Below are 21,908 nucleotides of genomic sequence, written 5' to 3'. Positions count from 1 at the left end.
ATTGTTGTCTTTCCCATTTTACAGATGGGGAGAGTGAGGCTTAGTGATGCTTTGGTTGCCCAAGGTCAGACAGCTAGTAAGTGGTGATGCTGGGCTTCATCAGGGGGTGGACTCCAGGGCCTGTGCTTCAGACCACGCCCTCCACCACCTCCTCCTAAAAATGCGTAGATCCACGGAGCAGAAGATTGTTCTGAAATTTGACTTTCTGTGCCTTTACAAAGGGACCTTGAAAAAAACCTCACCACATTTGTTCTTTCCTTTTCTTTTTTTTTTTTTGTGGGGATGGGGGCGATTTGAGGAAAGAAACAGGGGTTGGGGCTCTTTAAGAACCAATGAGCGCTTCTCCCAGAAATATCATGGAGACAAAATGGTTTTGCAGAGAGCTTTAGGAAGGTTGGAATTTCTTAACGCCTTCTCCAGATGTGTTCCACTTGTATGTTTATTATAAGATTTTGATCAATGGCTTTCAAACTTTTTTTTACTGCAATGCAGAATAATAAACTCATTTTACACTGTGACCTAGAAGACACAGACACACACACACATGCGTGCGCGCACGTTTTCCGTCACACACAGAAAGCCCTGATGCACTCGACAACATTTACCCTTCCTAGAGATTTTTCTCTATTTTCTATGTTGTTCTTTCATTTTAAAAAATGTAGGTTTGTTCTTTTGACTTGCTAAATTGATCTCAGTAACAGATTGTGTTTATTCTTCCTTAGACAGTCTTTTGGAGCAAAACAAAGGAGTTGGCGCATCAGTACACGCGGGTGCAGCAGGCGTTGTTCACCCTGGAGAACACGCTGCTGGGTTACATTGCTGACGATCTCAGCTGGTGTGGAGACTCAGGCTCTTCTGGTGAGGATCTGGGCTGTTCGGGATTGCCCCAGCAATTCACCCTTTCTGTCCCATCCCTCTCCCACTGCCTGCGCCCAGCACGCTAACACACCCTCATTTCTGGCTGGACTGTTGTAAGGTTCTCGCTGCTTCCTCCTTACTCCTTTGGGTCAGCCTCCATCTGGCCACCACAGTGGGATTGTTTCTGCCTCTTACCTAAAACCTAAACAGCTCTCTTTCGCCTCTAGGATGAAGTCCAAATTTCTTACCATGGCCTGGCCTCTGTCTTTCATCTGCCTTGTCTTCCATCATCCTCGTCCTCCCCTCCTCCCTTCTGCCCTGGCTGTGCTGATCTAAGCCCATTAGGCTTTCTCACAACTCTGTGCCTTTGCATGTCTTCTCTCTGCATGGAGCACCTTTCTCTCTCTTGTCTGTCTGAAGACTCCTATTCATCCTTCAAACCCAAGTTCAACATCAACCTTCGCTAACAGTGCTGCACCCCCAGCCCAGTTGATCTTTCCCGGATGTATTTGACTATACTAGATCATGTGGTCTCTGAAGGCAGGGCCTCTATCTGATTCATCTCTCTATCCCCAGGAACTAACACTCAATGGATGTTCATACAGTCCAATGCAATGGATAAAGAAAATGTGATATATATACATATATATACATACGTACAATGGAATATTATTCAGCTTTAAAAAAGAAGGAAATCCTGTCATATATGACAACATGGATGAAATTGGAGGGCATTATGCTAAGTGAAATAAGCCAGACAGAAAAAGACAAATACTGTGTAGTATCACTTATATGCGAAATCTAAAAAGAAGAAGTCAAACTCAAAGAAACAGAGTAGAAAAGTGGTCGCCCAGGGCTGGGGGCTGGGGAACACAGGAGGAGGATGGTCAAACTTTCAGTTGTAAGATGAATAAGATCTGAGGATCTAATGTATGACATGGTGACTGTAGTTGATAATACTGTATTGTATAATTGAAATTTGCTAAGAGAGTACTACTTAAATATTCTTACCAAAAAAAACAAACAAAAAAGAAAGAATAAAAAAGAATGTGAGGTGAGGTGATGGATGTGTTACTTGATGACTGGGGATCTTTTCACAATGTGTGCACATATCAAATTATTACATTGTACACTTTAAATATCTTACCATTTTATTTCTCAATTATACCTTAATAAAAACCTAAGAAGAAGAAATGTTTGTGCATTCAGGCAGATATCCTTGGGAGAAGTAACATGAGAACTGTGCGTTCACGCGCTGTGCCTGCTGTACCTCACCGATGGCTGAGCCTGTCTGGACAGGGAGAGTGTGGAACGACTCTGAGGCCATCTGAGCCTGAGGGCGTGGGGACTAAGGGTTGGGGGAGAAGCTGTCAACAGGAGAGGAGGACGGGTTGGCCAGGGTAGCCCCTGAGGGCCCAGTTTTCTCTCTAGTTCTTCCTGGATGTGGGGATCATGTTGGGGGCTCGTCTCTGTCGGATGAGCTTTGCTGCAGTTTCCCAGAATGATGACTCAAAGCGGGCACTGTGTTCCTGTCTGGGATTTGGAGGGTCAGGCAAGGACTTGGAAGCAATCCAGGGGGCACTTAGTTAAACTGGGTGGAGATGTGTCCATTCTCCAGCCTCCATCTTGCCAGCAATGCCATTGGAAAGTGGCTCCACTGTAATCCAACAGCCGGGGAGAGCAGAGCTTAATTATACCCTTTCTTTCCTACTTTAATTATTTTCCATAAATTATGTCTTTTAGAAATAAACTATCAATCTTGTCCAACCCGGAGGGACAACTGTAGCAGCAACCCTGTTTCTGTGTTCTGGAACACGGTTTCCAAAAGGGTAAGTACTAAAGGTGAAATTCTAGAATTTTGGAGACCAAAGAAATTAAGAGGTCATCCAGTCAGTGGTGGGTTTTACTTCTTTTTGGATCACACTTCCTTTTAGGGACAAAAGTTTGAGATTCTTTCCTGCGAAAAATGTTCATAAGCGCATGCCAGAAGATTTTCATGTAGAATTTAGGACATTCTTGGAGGGTCCATGGGCTCCAGTTAAACAATTCTTGCTCTCTGGCTTTGGCTGCAGGAAGCTCGGGCTTGGTTTAATCCTCTGATCCAGGTATGGCCAATCTTAGATTCCTGGAACAGTGTTAATAATCTATGTTTATAGACCACTTCCTGTGTGCCGGGCACAGTCCTCAGGTCTTTTAATCTCACAAGAATGCTATGAAGTAGGTACCGTGAGTTTCACACTCAGTTTATAGATGACAAAGTGGAGCCACAGGTAAATAAGCAGCCTATGAAATGATGAAGTTAGTAAGCAGCAGATCTGGGAGTTTATCCCAAATTGTCTGAGTGCAGATCCAGAATCTGGGCTGGGGAATTCATATCCTTCCTCTCTCTCTTCTCTCTGTCTACTTATGACTTGACTCCAAGCTGCCTTTGTGTACATTTATTTTTCTTATAAGTTGCTTCTTCGCAAGTGGGCTATGAAAAAAAGGGAAAGAAAGGGAGGGAGAAGGAAATGAAGGAAAGAAAAAGAGGGAGAAACTAAAACTATACTACTTTTAATTCTCCAAAATTAAATTTAGACATCTGAAGAGCTGGGCTAATGGAAACTCACATTTGTTAAGTGCATATTTATGACAAGTTCTGGGCAGGGGCCTTACATGTGTCAACCCATTTAGTGCTCACAATAGGTGGTGTGGGAAGGTACACATCCCCATGGTTCAGGTGAAGAAACTAAGATTCAGAGGTTAAATGACTTGTCCAAGGTCAATGGGCTAGTAAGTAGCAGAGCTTAGAGGCTGACCCACCTTAAGGAGTGTGGTAGAGACAGGGAAATAGCCTGGCGTTTGAAGTAAGAAAACCATTACCCTTGGGCAGATTCTTTAGTCATTCTGACCATTAGATTCCTCATTTGTCAAGTGGGGATAAAAACAGCGCCTGTCCCAGGGCCGGTCTGGTGGCGCAGTGGTTAAGTGCGCACTTTCCGCTTTGGCGGCCTGGGGTTCTCTGGTTCGGATCCCGGGTGCGGACATGGCACTGCTTGGCAAGCCATGCTGTGGTAGGCATCCCACATATAAAGCAGAGGAAGATGGGCATGGCTATTAGCTCAGGGACAGCCTTCCTCAGCAAAAAGAGGAGGATTGGCAGCAGATGTTAGCTCAGGGCTAATCATCCTCAAAAAACAACAGCAAAAAACAGTGTCTGTCCCATACGGTTACTGCAATGTTTAAACAAGATACCACTATCCCATGAACTCACTCAGAAGGCATTCCTTTCATAAATTCTTGTTTAGTTCCTACTACGTGCGGTGAAAAATCGGAGGCACTGTAGAGTTTGTTGTTGGTGGGTGGTTGTTTCCTTCTGCTGAGAAACGTATTTATTTGATCACTCTATGATATGTTCTGGGGCAGTGCTATTGCTAAAAACTTTTAAAGCCAAGTCGTATGTTATGTGTCAAGCGCTTCCTAGTGTTCCCCGCACTGCCCTTGGAGCTGGAGCACAGCGGGGAAGGTGGTGGAAGGCGCCCCACATTGTGAGCTGCCCTGGGACCACCCTTGTCTTGGCCAAATGCTCATTCATGTATGTAGAAATCCGTCTTTTATCAGACTCGATCCTTTCTTTTTTTCACAATAAAGGCAGCACTGCTTGGGCTTTGAATCCCCGTCTCACTTCCTAGCTTCCTAGTGACATGACCTTGGGGCAAATTGACCCCATACTTACCTCGTGGGGGCTCTTGACAGTTATGTGTTTCAGCGTCAGCGCTTGGCACCCTGTAAGCACCCTGTTGAGTTAGCCCTGGAGATTGATAGTAACTGGGCCTCTGTCCTCTGCTCATCACACCCTGTGGAAAGAGAAAAGCCATACTGGATTTTCACAGTTCAGTTTCAAATTGTTCAGTGGTGTTTTATCACCTGCAGAATAGAGGCCAGAGTCCTTGGCAAAGCATTTACGGCCCTCCATGAACTAACTTATCTACCCAACTCAGCATCCACTGAAGTTTCTCCCCAAACACGACTGTTCTCTCAAACTCCAGGCCTTTCTGTTCGCAGCTGCCTCAGCCTTTACCAGGTCAATCCTGTTCATGCTTCAGGACTTGGCTTTTGTTGCCTCTCTTACATGTTTTCTATTCTTTCCTAATCTCCATCTCAGAGTATTTGGACTTCTTTCTTCCTCTTTCCTGCCTTTCCTCCTTCTCTCTTTTCCTTCCACAGATTTTCCCTGGGCGCCCACTCTGTGCCATACACTAGCTATGAGGCTCCAGGGCTGTAGTGACAAGCAGGACAGCCAGGCTCATGGCTCTCAAAGAGCTCGCAGTGCCAGCAGCTAACCCCATGTTGAACTCATCATCACAATGAGATACATGATGGATAATGTGAAAAGGGGGCCTGCTCTGGTCCCAGGGGCCTGGGTGGGCCTCCTGGAGGAAACATGTAGATTTCTTTGTTTCGTCCATTTTGTTTTTTTCCCATTGCCTAGCAAAGATTCCCGCTGAATGTTTCTCGCATGAAGAAATAAAATTCCTTGCTCAATAATACTCATTCATTCATTCATTCCTCATTTCTCTTTGTGCCTGTGCAGGCCTGGGTGTCACCTTCTCTCCTGAGTTTCCCCTTTCCTGATGTTCCCCATTTCCCTGAGCCCTGAATCGTCCACCCTGCTCCCGCTCAGTGAAATGTGCAGTGTCCACAGTGCGTGGCACCAAAAAGGGCTTTCATCTTCCTCCACCAGTGACGCTCCTCTCACTCACCTGGACTTCCCACTTCTGAGCCACCACTTAAGCAACCCCGCGAACAATGCCATTGAGCTTCATTGTTCTAACACAGATGGGAGCAACTGCTGCTGGAACACTCAAGCGAAGCACAACCCTTGCAGTAGCTTGGGATGAAGAATACATAGACCTGGCACTACTGAGCTCGAGCCATCCAGGCTCTTCCCTCCTTGCTTTGCTAGCGCTGACAGCTGTTTTGGAGGGAACTGCTGGGGTGTGGCCATTAAGTTTGCATGCTGAGGAAGGGTGGGCTTTATTTTTTTTTTTTTTTAAGTTTGCAGAAGATGCCTGTGGTGTGGTCCATGTGGTGCTCAACGGGTCCCTCAATGAGGCCTTTGATAGAAGAAGGTACTCATTTCTTTGCATCCTATTTGCAAGGGTTAGCACAGCCTCCTATTGGATATTTCATTCCTAGAAGAATATGCTTTTCATGGTTAAGGTCAGTACTGAAGATTTGGGCTAAAGAAGGTAAAATTTTTGAATTCTATGGAGAGATTTGTCTTTCTAAGTCAGTGCTTTCGTCTGGTTTCTCCTTTGTGTAAAATCCTCTAAATCTCCTAATGGTTCCTGCACTGTGTCCAGCTCCTCCTCTTGACTTTTCGAGCCTGGTGTAATTTTCTCAGCTCCCTCTCCCATTACACTCCATCCTGCCCCTTTCCCACCTTTGCCCATCCTCTTCCCCCATAGGACCTGCTCCGTTCCTCCTTCTGCCTGTCTAAATCCTCACCATCCATGAAGATCTGGCCTGACTCCTCTCTCCTCCATGAAGGGTGTGAATCCCAATTCAGCAATAAAACTGGTGTTGGGAATGTCAGGGGCTGTGTTGGGCTCTTGGCCTTCCTTGTCTCTTTGAACGCACTGTCAGCAATTTGTTGCAGTGGTTAAAAGCAGGGATTCCAGAGGTTACAACGTATTACCCGTGTGACCTTAAGCAGGGCACCTAACCTCTGTGAGCCCCTGTAGTGTGTACCTGAGGAGGGGATGGCGATATGAAGATTAACTGAGATAATGCATGAAAAATGCTGAGCTCTGTCCCTGACAACAGAGAAGGTGCTCGATGAGTATCAGCTATTATTCTCTCATTGAATCCACACCCCTGAACCTGGCCACACCAATGCCTTCCTCCTCTGACTGCATTCTGTACTTAGAGTTTTTACCCCATTGATTACCTTTTCCGTCTTTGTTCTCTAATCTTTACCTGGATTGAGGAGGGAGTATATATTAATGTGCTCCCAGCACCTTAGGTACCTCAAATTAATTCTGTTTCTCTCCTGTTTTGATATTTAACTCCACAAAGAGGCATTTGTCCTCTTGTCTTCTTCTGACCCTAACCATGTGGGCTTTTTGGTTAATATTCCAGAATTTTATAATCTGATATTAGGGATCCAAGTACTTGCAACAGGAGCGGCAGCTGTCAGAGACTCATGGGGAGCGTTCAGGACTGGGGTTCAGGCAGAACACCAGGGTCTTTCAAAGCAGTGCTTCTCAACCCTCCCTGAGATGTGGGTTGCCTGGGGACAGTTCAGCTGCACCTTCTGATTCAGTAGGTGGTGTTGGGCTGAGAGTCGTAGTTTTAACTAGCTCCCAGGTGATGCTCATTAAGTTGGTGTACGGTCCACTCTTGGAACAGCAAGTACTTAAAGAATGAACGTCAATGCACAGATTAGGAATCTCATGCTGAGAATCCTATTCATTGAGGGTCATGTTGAATGCATAAAGGTGGCTGTTGCTATTGCAAACCATGGGTCAAGTCCAAAGGGTAGGTTCTAACCAAGGGTGCCCTGCCTGCAGGCTTTTCACAGGGGCTCTGGGTGCCTGAACAATTTAATCTGGGATTCACAGTGTTCTTTGTCTCTCATATCTTAGCACTTTTGGACGTGTGGAAATCCATAATTTGCATCCAAAGAAGGTTCGTACACTACAGGCCTGGGTGATGCATGACATTGGAGGAGTTCGCAGGTATATGTTACTGCTTTGTACCCATATAGTCTCAGGGTTATTTTAGGAATCAGTCCACGAAAGAATCCACAGTCACAAGAACACACTGAGAAAAGACTGGCTCAGGAAATGAATGGGGCCTTACTCTACATTCAGCCCATCCCACAGCCTCTTAATTTTATCTCTGTAGTAGGTATCTACCTAGTTCACACCTTCGACCTGTGAGCTCTTAGAAGCCACCTCGCTTCACCTTTTTATCCCAGGGCCTTGCCCAGAGCCTGCTACCTAGAAGAAACTAAGAGACTCAAGAAAAGTTTGTGCGATCTTGTTATTTGGCACTTTCTTCTTTCTTTCCTAGTGACTCATGTTCGAGTTCCTCCATACGTGATCTGAAATCAATTATAAGTGAAAGGAATATTACATTTACCTGCCAGAATAACTACAGGTAATTGATTTCTTCTTGAAGAAGAAATGGTGTCTCGCCATCTGCAGGCATTTCCCCTTGGGCTTTGATGATGATCTTGGATGGTGACCTATGGTGACCTCAGTTCCTCCTACAGCCTAGCCCAGAAGGTGTTTTCAGCCAGTGGCCTTCAATTCACCTCCTTTCTCCTCTCTTCCCCTGAGCCCCCCAGCAGTGATATGCCTCTGAAGCTGACCTAGGCTTTGAGGGCGTATTTCCTGGTTTCCCATGACCTAGGGCTTACAGGCCTGCTAGCTTTCAGGAGAAGACGCACATTTTGCCGAATGCAAATGATTTGTAAAATCCTGTGACTTGACATAATTTTGCACGTGAAGTTTCTTTAGTTTGACCTCAGTGTAGATACCTAACACTTGGTAAATTGCCAAATGGCAGTTTACCAAGCTTTATCTTTCTTTAATTAAAAAATATAAAATCTTTTAAAAAAATTACCAGTAATATAGGTTTATTGGAGAAAAGCTTAAAATTACAGATAGGTATTTATTTTTAAAGTCACCTGCAACTCTGTTATCAAGACTGGGACCTCCTCACTCACTTTTAAGTATTTGTGACCAGTACTTAATATAGGTATGGGTTCCTTGCTAGAAGCACCTTTGAAGATTTTCCCATATATGATAGCTTACAAAAAGACTGATACAGAGAAGAAATTTTCTCAAAGAATGTAGAAGTGGAAATGCTAGAATACTTTTCCCTTCTTCTTGTCACTACCCTCTCCCACCAACCATATCAGAAAGGCAGAAGGACAGATTCAAGGAACGTTCACTGAGACCTTTTGTCTCCCAAGTGACCTGACCTGACAAGAATTCCCCATCAGTCAGCTGGCTCTAGAAAATAACATGAGCCTTCTACAGCAGTTAGATGGGAAAACAGACAGAACAAAGGAACAGCTATAAAAACAAACATGGCCGACATCTGACCCGTCTAAGTTATTCAAAGGTATTTTGCATTGGGAACATAGAATACTAAAACCTGGGAGGAGGTTGGGGGATGTAGATGAGTCTTGTCTCCAACACTCTTTTATCTTTTTTTTTATATTAACCATTCTCCTTTCTTTCATTAATGGCCTACTGCAGGCTCCAGGTAAGCTCACTCATTCTCTGTCTGGGAATAATATATAACATAACCTTCCATCTGGCCTTGTACAGTGGCCCACAGAGGAAGGAAGTGATTTGTAAGCCAACACCTGTCATTCAGAGCATCAGTTCATGTGACCTTAAACTTGGGGCTCATGTTTGAAACCACTGTTCGTTTTCTCCAACCACGGGGTTGTAATATATTCAGCATGGCTCTTTGAATCACCTGCCCCGCAGGGCCCCTTGTATCTAAGAGTTCTGTGGCTTTGCGATCCAGCTGCTTGTTTCTAGGGGAACCCAAAGTGGATGTCATGGATATAGACATAGACTGTCGTATAAGTCACTCTATCCCAAACATACCTTCCAATTGTAGCAAACTTTTGTCTTCCTGTTTTGGTGTGATTGTTTAAAGAGCAAACAGGAATGTAATTACATTTGTATAGATTAGACCTCCTACTGATTTCACTATTATCCCTTAATAAATCCCACCGCTCAGAGGCAAACATTGTTAACATTTGGCTGTATATTCTTCAAGTCTTTTCCTTTTTTTCCCATATATACACTAGAAGTCCTAATAAAATACATACAGAATTTCTTAACATGTTTTAACTAATGGAGTGAAAAGAAGGTAACAATATTTTTTTGGATTATCATAAAAATATCAAATGGTCAGCATGCTTTTTCTGGTTAGTTCCCTCTAATGGCATATTAAAAACAATCAACTAACGGGCACATTTCTCCCTCTACGTTACTTTAAAATACACTCTGTCTCTATCCATCCAACATATGAAAAGTGTGTCTATTTTATTGAGACATTGAATATGAATGTTTACCTCCTTATGGAGAAAGCTCATCTGAATAGCATAATTGTTACTTCTTTTCCAAAACTGAATTCCCAATAAGTTAGAAACTAATAAAGAAGCATATTCTATTCTCTTCACTTAATATAAAGCAAAGGTGACTTCAAAAATCCTAAATAATCTTAGAAGGATTCTTTTCCATAGGAAGAGGATATCCATCCCCCCCCCCCAAGAATGTATTCATGTCGGGGATCCTAGGTTACTGTATTGGTGAGGATGGAGTGACTCTAAACTTAGAGTCACTGTGCCCAACTGGTCATGATGGTTGGCTAGAGATGAGCCTGAGATGGCCCATCCCAGAAGCCCAGGGATGCTGGTAGCTGCATCTAAAGATCTCTCTCTTTCTTGACTTACAGTTAGCAAAATCAGATTCAGTTCCAGTTTAATGAACCACTTTCCCCATTATCCACTCCCCTCCTCCAAGTGCCAGACACTCCAGTTGGACCCTGTCACTTTGTTGTCTTATATTTATGACAAATGAGAGTCATTCACCTGCTAGATATTTATCTTGGATTAGTTCTGTGCAAAGGAAGTGTTATTCTCCAGCTGATGGCTTCCAGCCTTTGCCCAGAGTCTATAGCCTCTGTGCCACCTCTGATGCTTTGAGCCAACACCCCTCAAGGAGCTTTTGAAGAGAAGAAAGCAAATCATCAATGGAAAATATGGGGGTCCCTCATCTCGGGTTGCTCCTTCTGCTGTTTTTGATCATCAGCTGACATTCATAGCACATATCTGTGACATACAAGAGCCAGACATTTGTTTTCATCTCCACATATTATCATCAAGCATGCCTTCTCAGTATTTATTTCTATGGCTTTACAAGTGAAATGAAATTAAATTGGACCAGACTTTAAGTCATTCCATCTTGCACTTGACCTTTCTCCGTGTTGACACTGTAAGAGAGAAGCTTGCATGGGTGCTAAGTGTTCCATGCGTACTTTTGTTGCTAACGAAGGGGCTACTTTCATTGGTGAATTGAACCATAGATGTATTGAACTTCCTCTTGATCTATTCTTTTGCTTTCTTTCCATAGGCCTGTCAGGTTTCTTCAGTGTGTGAAAAATCCTGAGCATCCATCTTGCACATCTGGGATATGAGCCAATCGCATGGTTGTTTCAGATCTTTGAGCCCTTGCAGTCTACATCAACGTGCATGACTCAGTAGACACTCTGGTGGAGAACAAAGGACTTGAAGGGATCCTCTGTCATAGCGTCAACACCAGAGATGGAAGCCTTTTCCCCTAAAGTCCTAAAAGGACTCAAGTTACCGGAATAGTTTTTATTTTGATAGCTTAAAAATCAAGAAAAAAATTAATTTTATAAAATTAGAATGAAATTTTTGTATTAATTTATTTCATTTTAACTTTCATATGATGCTTTTATGTTGTTTGTATGTTGATAACATTCTTTCTGTTGAAAAATGACCACATCAAACCTCTCTTATTGGTAGAGGCAAGGGAAGAAAGGTAAATGCTCAAGCTGTTCAGAAAATGTTACATTTCCAATTGAATGACCTTGTGTTGATATATTTTTGTACCCTTCCTATGGAGAGTTAAATTATAAATGCTGTGGTTATGGGTCATTTGGGAAAAGTATTCTGTAGGATATAAGCTACCCCTCTACTTGGTGCTTTATTTCCAATCCTTCCAACAGCCCTATAAAGTTGATATTATTACCTCGCATTTGTTAGATGAGAAAATGGAAGCTCAGAGAGGTTACATAATTTGCCTAAAGTCAAGGTAGAGGCTGAATTTGAACTCAGCTCTGTCTGACTCCAAAGTAGCTGTGCTCTCTCTTTCAAGATATTTTTGGTATTTCTCAATACCAAACTGACAGTGCCTTATGTTCTCTTCTAATAAATGCATGTTGGATTAAATTGAATACTGTAGAATCTGGAATGTGATTTTTCTGGATGGCTTCAGATGCATGTTTTCCCTCCTCTTCCTCCTCCTTGTGTTCATTGTCTCACACATGTAGTGGGCAGTTAAAATAGATTTGTTCCTGGTACTGCAGTTTATGTTTTGCCCTTTTTTCTTGATCAGTCTTGCTTGGGGATTATCACTTTTATTACTTTTTCAGGAACCTAATCTTTAGCTTTGTTGATTTTTTCTTTCTATTTAATTGGTTTTCACTCTTCTCTTTATTATTAGAGATATAGAAATTCCTTCTAATTTCTTTGGGTTTCTTTATTGAGCTTCTTGAGATGGAAGCTTAGAGCATTGATTTTTCAGCCTGTTTTCTTTCCTTATACATACATTTCAGTACTACAAATTTTCCTCTGAGTGCTGCTTTAGCTGCAGCTCTTAAATTATGATGTCTCTTTCATTATCATTCAGTTAAAAATACTTTCTAATTTCATTGCTATTTAGAAAGATGTTGCTAAATTTTTAAACATCTGGAGATTTTCTATTGTTTTTTTAAAAAACATAGATGCGTTAAATGAGGAATTAAAAAACTAATTTGATACTCCTTTGGGGAACCCACTTTGTTTGTCAAAAACATCATAAATTTTGGAGTCAGGCATTTCTGGATTTGTATTTTGGCATCACTCTGTGATCCTGAACAAAACACCTAACCTCTCTGAACTTAAGCTTCCTTGCCACTCAAATAAGGGTTATGAACTTACCCCTGTTAAAGTAGGGTGAGAAGTAAAGAAGATGACAAAAGCTGACAGTCTGGCGCAGTGCCTTGTATGGAAGCAAGCACTCAACCAAGGTTGGCTCCTTTTCTGCCTGCCCCTGGTTGACAATCTAGTTCTCTTCAGGAGCCCTTGCACCTAAAGCCCCTTGTGGTCAGTCCAGGGATTGTTTACTAGCCCCTTCTGAACATCTCATGGGAATATGGTCTTGGCTGAACATTAGGATTGGTGCTTGGGGCCAGTTCAGACTTGCCACAAATTTCAATTAACTCTACCTGCAGAATGTCTTCAGAAATAAGGTTCTACTAATCCACTGGGTGATCTGGCTGTTTTTCGTTCCAGACTCTGCTTTATTATTGGGCTTGCTTGCTGATTTCTGGACTTTCTAATATACTTTCCTTGTTCACCAGGATACCCCTTGGAGTGGCTGCCTGTGCCAGAAAAATTTTGTTCTTTACGTCCACTTCCAAAGACGAAGCAGAGTAGAAATTAATTTGTAAGATGCTTCCCCCAAGAAGACTCATTTGAGTGTTCAAGTTCAAAGTTGGTGGAGACCTAAGAGGTGGCTGGTCCTAAGGTTTTCACACTGTGCCACAGAGGGCCTCAGGGAGTCCTGGAGATGGCTAGGGGCTGGGTGCTCTTTTCTCCCTGTACCACCTCTGTATCCTCACTACCATGATGCCCCTCTCTCTCTAGTTCCAACTCTGTACCTTTGCCATTGACCATGCAGCTATCTCTAGCCATGAGGACTTTCTGGCCTACTGATATAAATAGATCTTCCATATCGCTCTTCTTCTAAGTGATGTCTCTACTGAATGACTGATAGCTCATAAACTGCATGCTTTATTCACAACCCTGCTACTCCCTGTGTCCCACTGCATTATTATTTGTTCTTGAAAATCCTCTTACCAGCCGAACTTGCATCCACCATCATACTAACTCAAAGGCTGCGGGAATGACCCAGGCCCTAATTTCCATTTTCTAATTCCCTAAGACTATTTTTTTCCTGTAATGGTTCCTGACGTTATAATGTTTGAGGCACACTTTTAAATACAGTTCTGAAATTTTAGACTGAATACTTTAAAGGATACACACACACACACACACACATATGTATGTGTTGGTGTGTACAATATATGTATATACTTTCGTAATTCAAAAACCATTTGTCTCAATCCACAGTAATTCCTCATTCAATGGATTCTCCTTTAGCCCTGCATCACTGTGTTGACTTGTTTAGTGTCTTTTATGTACCTGGTAGACAAAGCCAGGTGTATATCAAATATTTTGGCATAACACATTCTTGTTTTGGCTTTGGCTTTGGCTTGACAGCTTTCTGTGCCTTTAGCTCTCATTGGAAACAAGCTCAGCCCATGTCTGCACACTCCCTGATAGATGGATGCAGCAAGAGTAGCGTCGACTTACTTCTTGGCATCCCACTGCTCTTTAAAACAATTCCTAAGACTGTGACTTGCGTTTCTTGGGTAGAATCTGTACTGCATAGAAGGAGACTCTGTTTTGTTTGTTTGTTTGTTTGTTTGTTTTGAGGAAGATTAGCCCTGGGCTAACTACTGCCAGTCCTCCTCTTTTTGCTGAGGAAGCCTGGCCCTGAGCTAACATTGTGCCCATCTTCCTCTACTTTATATGTGGGATACCTACCACAGCATGGCGTACCAAGCGGTGCCATGTCCGCACCTGGGATCTGAACCAGCGAACCCCGGGCCGCCGAGAAGCGGAACGTGCAAACTTAACCGCTGCGCCACCGAGCCGGCCCCGAGACTCTGTTTTTGTGCATTTTTAAAAGGCGAGTAGTTATATGCACTAGATAAATGTTATGTATGGCAAATTAAAGTTGTATAAAGTAAAATGTGAAAGTAAACCTAGAGTATGATATAACTTTAAAAGACGTTTTATAAATGCAATGTTAACTCAGACATTTGCCACAGTTTTTTAAAAATAAGCAATTAATCTATACTACTAAGAATCATCATTTTAATGTGTGTGTATATATGCATATATATATATTTTTTTAACAATCCATCAGGGACTCAGTACCTGGGTGCCACCCCAAGAGGCAGTGGTTAGCTGGCTCTCAGCGCACGCACACAAAGCACAGAAGGCTTTGAACTGGTCCCTGATAGAGCATTTATCCTTGAACTTGACTCACATAGGTGCACATTGCCATTCTCATCCTCTGATCGATGTGCAAGTGGCACAAGCTAGTGAAAACCATGGAATTAAGAGACAGTTTATTAACTGGGCAAGTTCCTGAACGTTTGTGAATCTCCAATTTGGAATGTATTGTTAACAGACAAATGAATTATACAAACAATAAAAGAATAATAAAGGACTTTGTGGAATTACTCTTTTAAAAACACTTGTCTCTGCAAATTCTGCATGACCTCACTTATATGTGGAATCTAAAAAAGTTGGACTCATAGCAAGAGCGAGTAGAATGGTGGTGACCAGTGGCTGGGGTTGGAAGTGGGGAAGATGCTGGTCAAAGGGTGCAAATTTTCAGTTAAAAGATGGCTAAGTTCCGGAGACCTCATGTACAGAGTGGTGACTATAGTTAATAATACTGTATTGTATGCTTGGAATTTGCTAAGAGAGTAGATCTCAAGGGATCTCACCACGTGCACAAAAGGTCACTATGTGAAGTGATGGATATGTTAAGTTGCTTAATTGTGATAATCACTTCACAATGTATACGTATACCAAAACATCACATCGTGCACCTTAAATATGTATTTATTTGTCAGTCATACCTCAAAAAAGCTGGGAAAAAAACCCGAAAACAGTTATCTCTGGGGTGAAAGGAAGAATTAAATAAGTTGATGATGGACTGCCAAAGGCAACAGGTCTTCTCATTTATCCCCACCCCAAGATCAAGGGAGTTGGGCAGGTAACGAGAGGACAGATCGTCATGCTGGGTGTGTCATGTGGGTGAGGGAGGTGGGAATAGATGCCCAGGAGAGGTCAAACTTATAGTCTGTTGAAGCCCTGAAAGTGCTCACTCCCTCCTCTTTATCCTTAGAGACATCAGAGAAGCAACAGTGCTGTTTGCTCTTCAGCAAGAACCTCAGATTTGAGAATCACATGAGGACACACCCTTGTTCTCTATTAACAAAACTCATCTTGAGGGGCTGGCCCCATGGCTGAGTGGTTAAGTTCGTGCGCTCCACTTTGGCGGCCCAGGGTTTTGCTGGTTCGGATCCTGTGTGTGGACATGGCAGCGCTCGTCAAGCCATGTTGAGGCAGCGTCCCACATAGCACAACCAGAGGGACCTACAACTAGAATACATAACTATGTGCTGGGGGGCTTTGGGCAGAAGAAGAAGAAAAAAAGATTGGCAACAGTTGTTAGCTCAGGTGCCAATCCTTAGGGGGAAAAAAAGAAAAGAAAAAAAAAAGAGCTACATTGCAAAAAAAAAAAAGTAAAGAAAATTCATCTTGAGACCTTCCAGGAGTCTATGTAATAACACAGTGAAATGTGTAATTCTTAATAATGTATATAAACGTGAAACAACGTTTAAAGGCTTGACACACAAAGCAGACCTGTAGAGGAGAGAAAACTAACATGTGTTGTACTGGGCACATCACATATTATATCAGCAAGAATACAACTCTGGCTGGAAATAAATTTTCCAGAGAATATCAGATGCTCATAGGTTCTCCAGGAGGGCAAGAAAATAGTTTGGAAACCACTTAATCAAGAGCACATCCAAAATCACTCCACAGACTGGTCAGGTAGACAAGTCGTTCTTGCCCTAAGGACACTCAGCTGTCACTATGTCACCACCAGACGTGGCCACTGATGTTTCTGGGAATAGAAATAAACACAGCGGATGGCGCATGGTAGATAGCATATGGAGTGTGGTGCCTGCCTCCTTGGTTTACCAATCTCAGATTCACAGTCGCATAGATCCGTTTGATGTACGGGGCCTAATACATGTAAAATGCCAGAACAGAGCTCAGTTTCTCTACTTGTAAAATGGGGGTGATGGTAGTGCCTACCTCTTTCACTTGTTTCGAGACATACAATTCTTAGAACAGTGTTTAACACATAGAGCTCTATAACGTTGGCTTTTTACGTTAAAAAAAAATGTTGGAACCCATTTTTATTCTGGAGGAAATTCCTTGATAAGCCTCGTTGGTTTAGAAGCTGAGACCCTGAGATTCTGGGAGCGATGGAGAAGAGGTTGGGGAATGGCCCTCTTGCCAACCAGCAGGGTCAGCCACACTCTCACAAGCTTTGGCTTGTCCTAGATGGTTAGTATCTGCCCACCTGAGAGGACTGGGCCAGGTGTGCTCCGAAAGCCTTCACTAATGGGGCCGGCCCGATGGCGCAGCGGTTAAGTGTGCACATTCCGATTCCTGGCAGCCCGGGGTTCACTGGTTCGTATCCTGGGTGCAGACATGGCACAGTTTGGCAAAAGCCATACTGTGGTAGGCGTCCCATGTATAAAGTAGAGGAAGATGGGCATGGATGTTAGCTCAGGGCCAGTCTTCCTCAGCAAAAAGAGGAAGATTGGCAGTAGTTAGCTGAGGGCTAATCTTCCTCAAAAAAAACCCAAAAAAACAAAACGAAAGCCTTCATTAAGAGCTGGCTCCCATCCTGAGCTGGATGTTGACAAACAGTGTCAATAGGACCCTCTCCCCCTGCCAAATCTAAGAATTTCACATTTGTAATTTTCATTCGTTAAGCTCACCAAGAGTTCAACAACCTCCCCTGGCATTGACCAGGGGCCCACTACTCTGGTGACAGTAAAGGTGCGCAGCTCTCCTTGGTAGAATGAGATCAGAAGACAAAATGTCCTGGAAGTACAAGTTCCCTCCCAGTATAATGAGCAAATGGAAAGAACATTGCAAAAGGGTAAGACTGAGAAGAAATGGGGTAGCTAACCCACGCCTTCGGTGCAAGAACAAATCTCCCTTTGTGAATGATACTTAGCAACCAGTCCAGTTTCCACAGACTTGTCCTCCAGGGACGTTCCCTGAACGGGTAGAATAATCAGTTCCAAGTTGACTGCTGGAGGGAGAAAAGCCCCTTCGGGAGCCACTAAGTCTCAGTCCCTCTTAGTTGCTCAGTCTTATGACTTAACCTGGCACTGGGCCATAGAAGTCACAAGCTGCTCCCGGCACAGCTTCCTTGGACTGGCGATGGGGGAGGAAGGAAGCACTGTGGGGTCGCGTTAGGTCCTTCCTACCGTCAGCATTCTAGAACATGGGGATAAGTCATTGACTCCGGGCTGTCAGATGGGATCATTTTAAAGACCTGTTGTTTTTTTGTGTTACCTGTGATCATTAACACATCAAATGCTTTCACAGTAAAAGTAACAAAATAGACATTTCTGTAATAACTTATTGCAGAAGCGTGACAGAATCATGGGGGAATGTTACGGGTGCAGAGCAATGACTCAACATCTTCCCTTGACTAGTGAAGAAACTGAGTCCTCCTGGGAGTCGTAGAGGGTGGGTGTTGAGTTGTAGGCAGTAGCTTAGGAACCAAGGTTTTCCTTACTCGATGGCTCCCTTTTATACGACAAAGCCTAAGAAACCTCAACTGAGAGTGGTGAAGATTGCTGACTGTTGTGTAATATCTTTTTCTGGTAATAAATAGTATTCTCCACCCCCCCCCCATTTTTAATTAGGAATGTGGTTTCCTGGCCACGGAATATATTCCCATCTCAGCAGCGGGCTCTGGCCCATGGGAGGTGAGTGGACATGATCAATGCAATTGCCTGGTCATCGTAAAGACAAGACACTTGCCTGGGATTTCCCTTTTTTCCCCTTTCCTTTGCTGAAAAACACTGAAACTCCAGCAGCAGCCTTAGACCTAGAGCTGGAAGCCCCAGGTAGAGGATGGCAAATCTGAATGGTGATAGAGCAGGGACTTCTCCTTCCCTTCCCCCATCCTGATCCACTTTCACCCAGAATCTCAGTGCCATGATGGCAAGCTTTGGTCTGTTTTGTCCATTGCTTCATCCTCAACCCCGGGCACACAGTAGAAACTCAAAAGTATTTGCTTTCAGAGCTCTTGTCTCTAGGACACTATTGGATTCTTGCCTCAGCATCTCAGTTCCTTCTTCCAGACTTGGCTTTGCTGGCTGCTTCAGCCTCACGATTAAATAATTGATTTACTATTTACTCATTCAGTCACCAATATTAGTTGATCCTTTTCTTCGTGCTAGGTGCCAGTGATAGAATATTGATAGAAACAGACATAGGCTACCTTTGGGGAGCTTATGGCCTATCTCTGTGGATTCAAGCGGGGATCTCTTTCCTGCAGCTCGGACCTGGCCAAAGGCATTCCCTTATCCTTCTTGGCAGCAGCCCACTGTGTTTGCTGGGAAACGAGTCTTTCAGGAGGGCTGGGAATGAGATGGGTGAGACTGGCCAGGACATAGACGGGCGCCATGAGCACAAAGCACACTGCTGGATGGCAGGAGGTGGATGACAAAATCTTCCAAAAGGGGAGGTTGATAGTTTTCCTTTAAAATGGTTTTATTAACCAAGTTACTGTTTCTTCAATGTAAGCAATACAGATAATAAAAAATAAAAATAAAATCATTGATGATCTTACCACCCAGGGGTAATCACTGCTAACATCTTGTGTATATATTGTACACTTTTCGTGGTAACCACGTATTTCATATAAATCAGACATGTACCTCCTAAGAAACAGTTTTTTCACATTTTAGAATTTCTGAAACCAGGATGTATCTTAGAATGAATGTATTTAGAAAGCAATATGTCATGGTTTAATTGGCAGTGTCTTTCTTCTTAATGATGAATAAATTAGTTGATCTTATAATTGATGACATCTTAGATCTAATGAAATAGATATACATTTAGAGAAATGGGATCATGCCATATTACCTTACAGCGACCTGAAAATTTCAATTACTATGTTATGAACATTATCCTACGTCAATAAATAGGGTTCTTGGGCTGGCCCCGTGGCCAAGTGATTGGCTTCGCATGCTCCGCTGCAGGCAGCCCAGTGTTTCGTTGGTTCGAATCCTGGGCACGGACATGGCACCGCTCATCAAACCACACTGAGGCAGCGTCCCACATGCCACAACTAGAAGGACCCACAACAAAGAATATACAACTACGTACTGGGGGGCTTTGGGGAGAAAAAGGAAAAAATAAAACTTAAAAAAAAGTTTTTAAAAAAAATAAATAAATAGGGTTCTACATTGTCATTTTTAATTTGTGAAGAATATTCCACCACATGGTTATATCGTAACTTACTTATCCATTCCTTATTTTGACATATTTATTTTATTTCTATGTTTTGAAAAGAGCCATAGTGGTGCCTGCCTGGTGGTGTAGTGGTTAAATTCGCATGCTCTGCTTTGGTGGCCCAGGGTTTGTGGGTTTGGATCCCAGGCACGGACCTATGCACCGCTCATCAAGCCATCCTGTGGTGGCATCCCACATACAAAATAGAGGAAGACGGGCACAGATGTTAGCTCAATGACAATATTCCTCAAGGAAAAGAGGAAGGCTGGCAACAGATATTAGCTCAAGGCCAATCTTCCTCAGAGAAAAAAAAATATGCCATAGCGGAGGAGGCAGTATGTAGTTGGGGAGGCTATCCATGTTTAGGGGCAAGAGTTATATGGGACTTTCTGTACCTTCTGCTCAGTTTTGGTGTGAACTTAAAACTGCTCCTTTTAAAAAGTCTATTAAAGAGAAATTATAAAAAAAAAACCATTATGAACAATGCAAGTCGCATGGTGTCAGGCCCAAATTCAAGCAGTAGAGAAATACCTCCTGATCGGGGAACTGCAAATTCCCATTGCAAAGGAATGTGCATCAGGATCAGGAGGAATTTGTGGCTATTGTTTTGCCATTGACCACACTTGGGAAGGTATTAAACAGGGCAGAGATATGATCAGATTTGCAACATGGAAAGATCACCCTGGTGACTTTATAGAGAATGAATTGGAAAGTAGCTTCGCTGGACGTCGAAAGACTGTCAAGAAGCTATGGCCACAATCCTAGGGGGCAGTGGGAGTCTGAAGAAGGATGAGTGACTAAGAATCTGAGAAGGAGCAGCCGGAGCCGTAGAAGGAAAGCCAATTAGAAAAGAAGAGAGGAGGGGAAAGGTTGGAAGATGACTGAAATGTCAGAAGATGGAAATAAAAATAACCTTGGACAGAAAAGAAGCCCTTGTATTTGGCAACAAGGAGGTTGAGGCAAACTTTCTGGAACATTCTGAGGGCTAGAGGGGCTAGAGGGGCTTGGGGAATTTATGGGAGGTTTAATGAAGTAAAGGACTTCAGAATGCTCTAAATCTACTCAAAGACGCCTGAGAGATGCCAGGCTGCTGGTGCTTCCCCTCGACGGAGGAGGGGTTGACTGCAAACCCCTCAGAGCGCCTTGTGCACTTCAGTGTGCTGGTGACAAGGACGGACTCGGCAAATGGAGCCCACTGGAGGTGTGGGAATCCGCAGAAAGGCCACGTCTCACCCAGGGAGCCGTTTTTGAATAAGAAATTACCCCTGTCTATCTTCGAGCACTGAGAAGAAGGTGACTAACATCAGTGGTGACAATCCGGGGAGCTCGTGGCCCTGTCTGTCTGCAGGCCACTCCGGCACCACCTTCTGCCTTCGCCTCCCTCCACCCCAGCCTTCTGGCTTCCCCAGCGCTTGCTCTTGCCATCGCCCCTCAGCACACGCTGTTCTCTGCCTGGCACACTGTCCGGCAGCAATATTTAATGGTTGAGTAAGGCTGCGGGCGAGACACTGGGCTTGATTCCCGCTGAGCCTCTTGTGAGTTGTGTGACCTCAGCCAACGTTCCCTGGGCCTCGGCGTCCGTAAGCATAAAATGATAAGGCCTGGCTTGCTATAATTCAGTGATTCAATAAACGGCCGCCGTTATTATTATTGTCGTTGTTATTTTCTAGAGCTTGTTCGGCCTTGCAGACTCCCTATTTGAGACAGGAAGGGGGAGAGTGAGAACAAAGTGCCGCTAGGGGGCAGCACGGAGCCTTCTGGGAACGCAGACTCAGGACCACACTGGGAGTGTTCTGGCTCATTCACCCTTGGCTGGAAGCTTCTCGTGCTTCAGTTTCCTGGTCTATAAACTGGGGTTAATAATAATAACTGCTTTGTTGGGTTGCTGGGAGGCTAAGAATTAGTAAAGATTAGATTTATCTTCCAATGACAGAAACCCCGTAATAACAGTGGGTTAAATCTGAAGATTTTATTTCCCTCTCAGGTAAAAGCCCAGAGGGCAGTGGCCTGGGGCTGGTCGGATGGCTCTGCTCTGTAAGGTCCTCAG

At 43.6% G+C, this 21,908-nt stretch overlaps 1 protein-coding gene across 1 annotated transcript in view; it reads left to right on the top strand.

Moving 5' to 3' along the window:
* Positions 1-14,960, top strand: part of CD38 (CD38 molecule) — a 50,651-nt gene extending 35,691 nt beyond the window's left edge. The window contains exons 3-8 of the mRNA XM_008541911.2: positions 723-858; positions 2,602-2,687; positions 5,896-5,969; positions 7,488-7,580; positions 7,918-8,004; positions 11,007-14,960. Of these exons, the coding sequence (XP_008540133.2) occupies positions 723-858; positions 2,602-2,687; positions 5,896-5,969; positions 7,488-7,580; positions 7,918-8,004; positions 11,007-11,070 (540 nt within the window). The 3' untranslated portion in view covers positions 11,071-14,960. The remainder of the gene's footprint in view (positions 1-722; positions 859-2,601; positions 2,688-5,895; positions 5,970-7,487; positions 7,581-7,917; positions 8,005-11,006) is intronic.
* The last annotated feature ends 6,948 nt before the right edge of the window (positions 14,961-21,908 follow it).

Source organism: Equus przewalskii, chromosome 3, assembly GCF_037783145.1.
Source record: "Equus przewalskii isolate Varuska chromosome 3, EquPr2, whole genome shotgun sequence".
In the NCBI taxonomy this organism is placed as follows: Eukaryota; Metazoa; Chordata; class Mammalia; order Perissodactyla; family Equidae; genus Equus; species Equus przewalskii.
The sequence above is the reverse complement of the archived record's forward strand: the minus strand, read 5'-3'. Positions and strand labels throughout refer to the sequence as shown.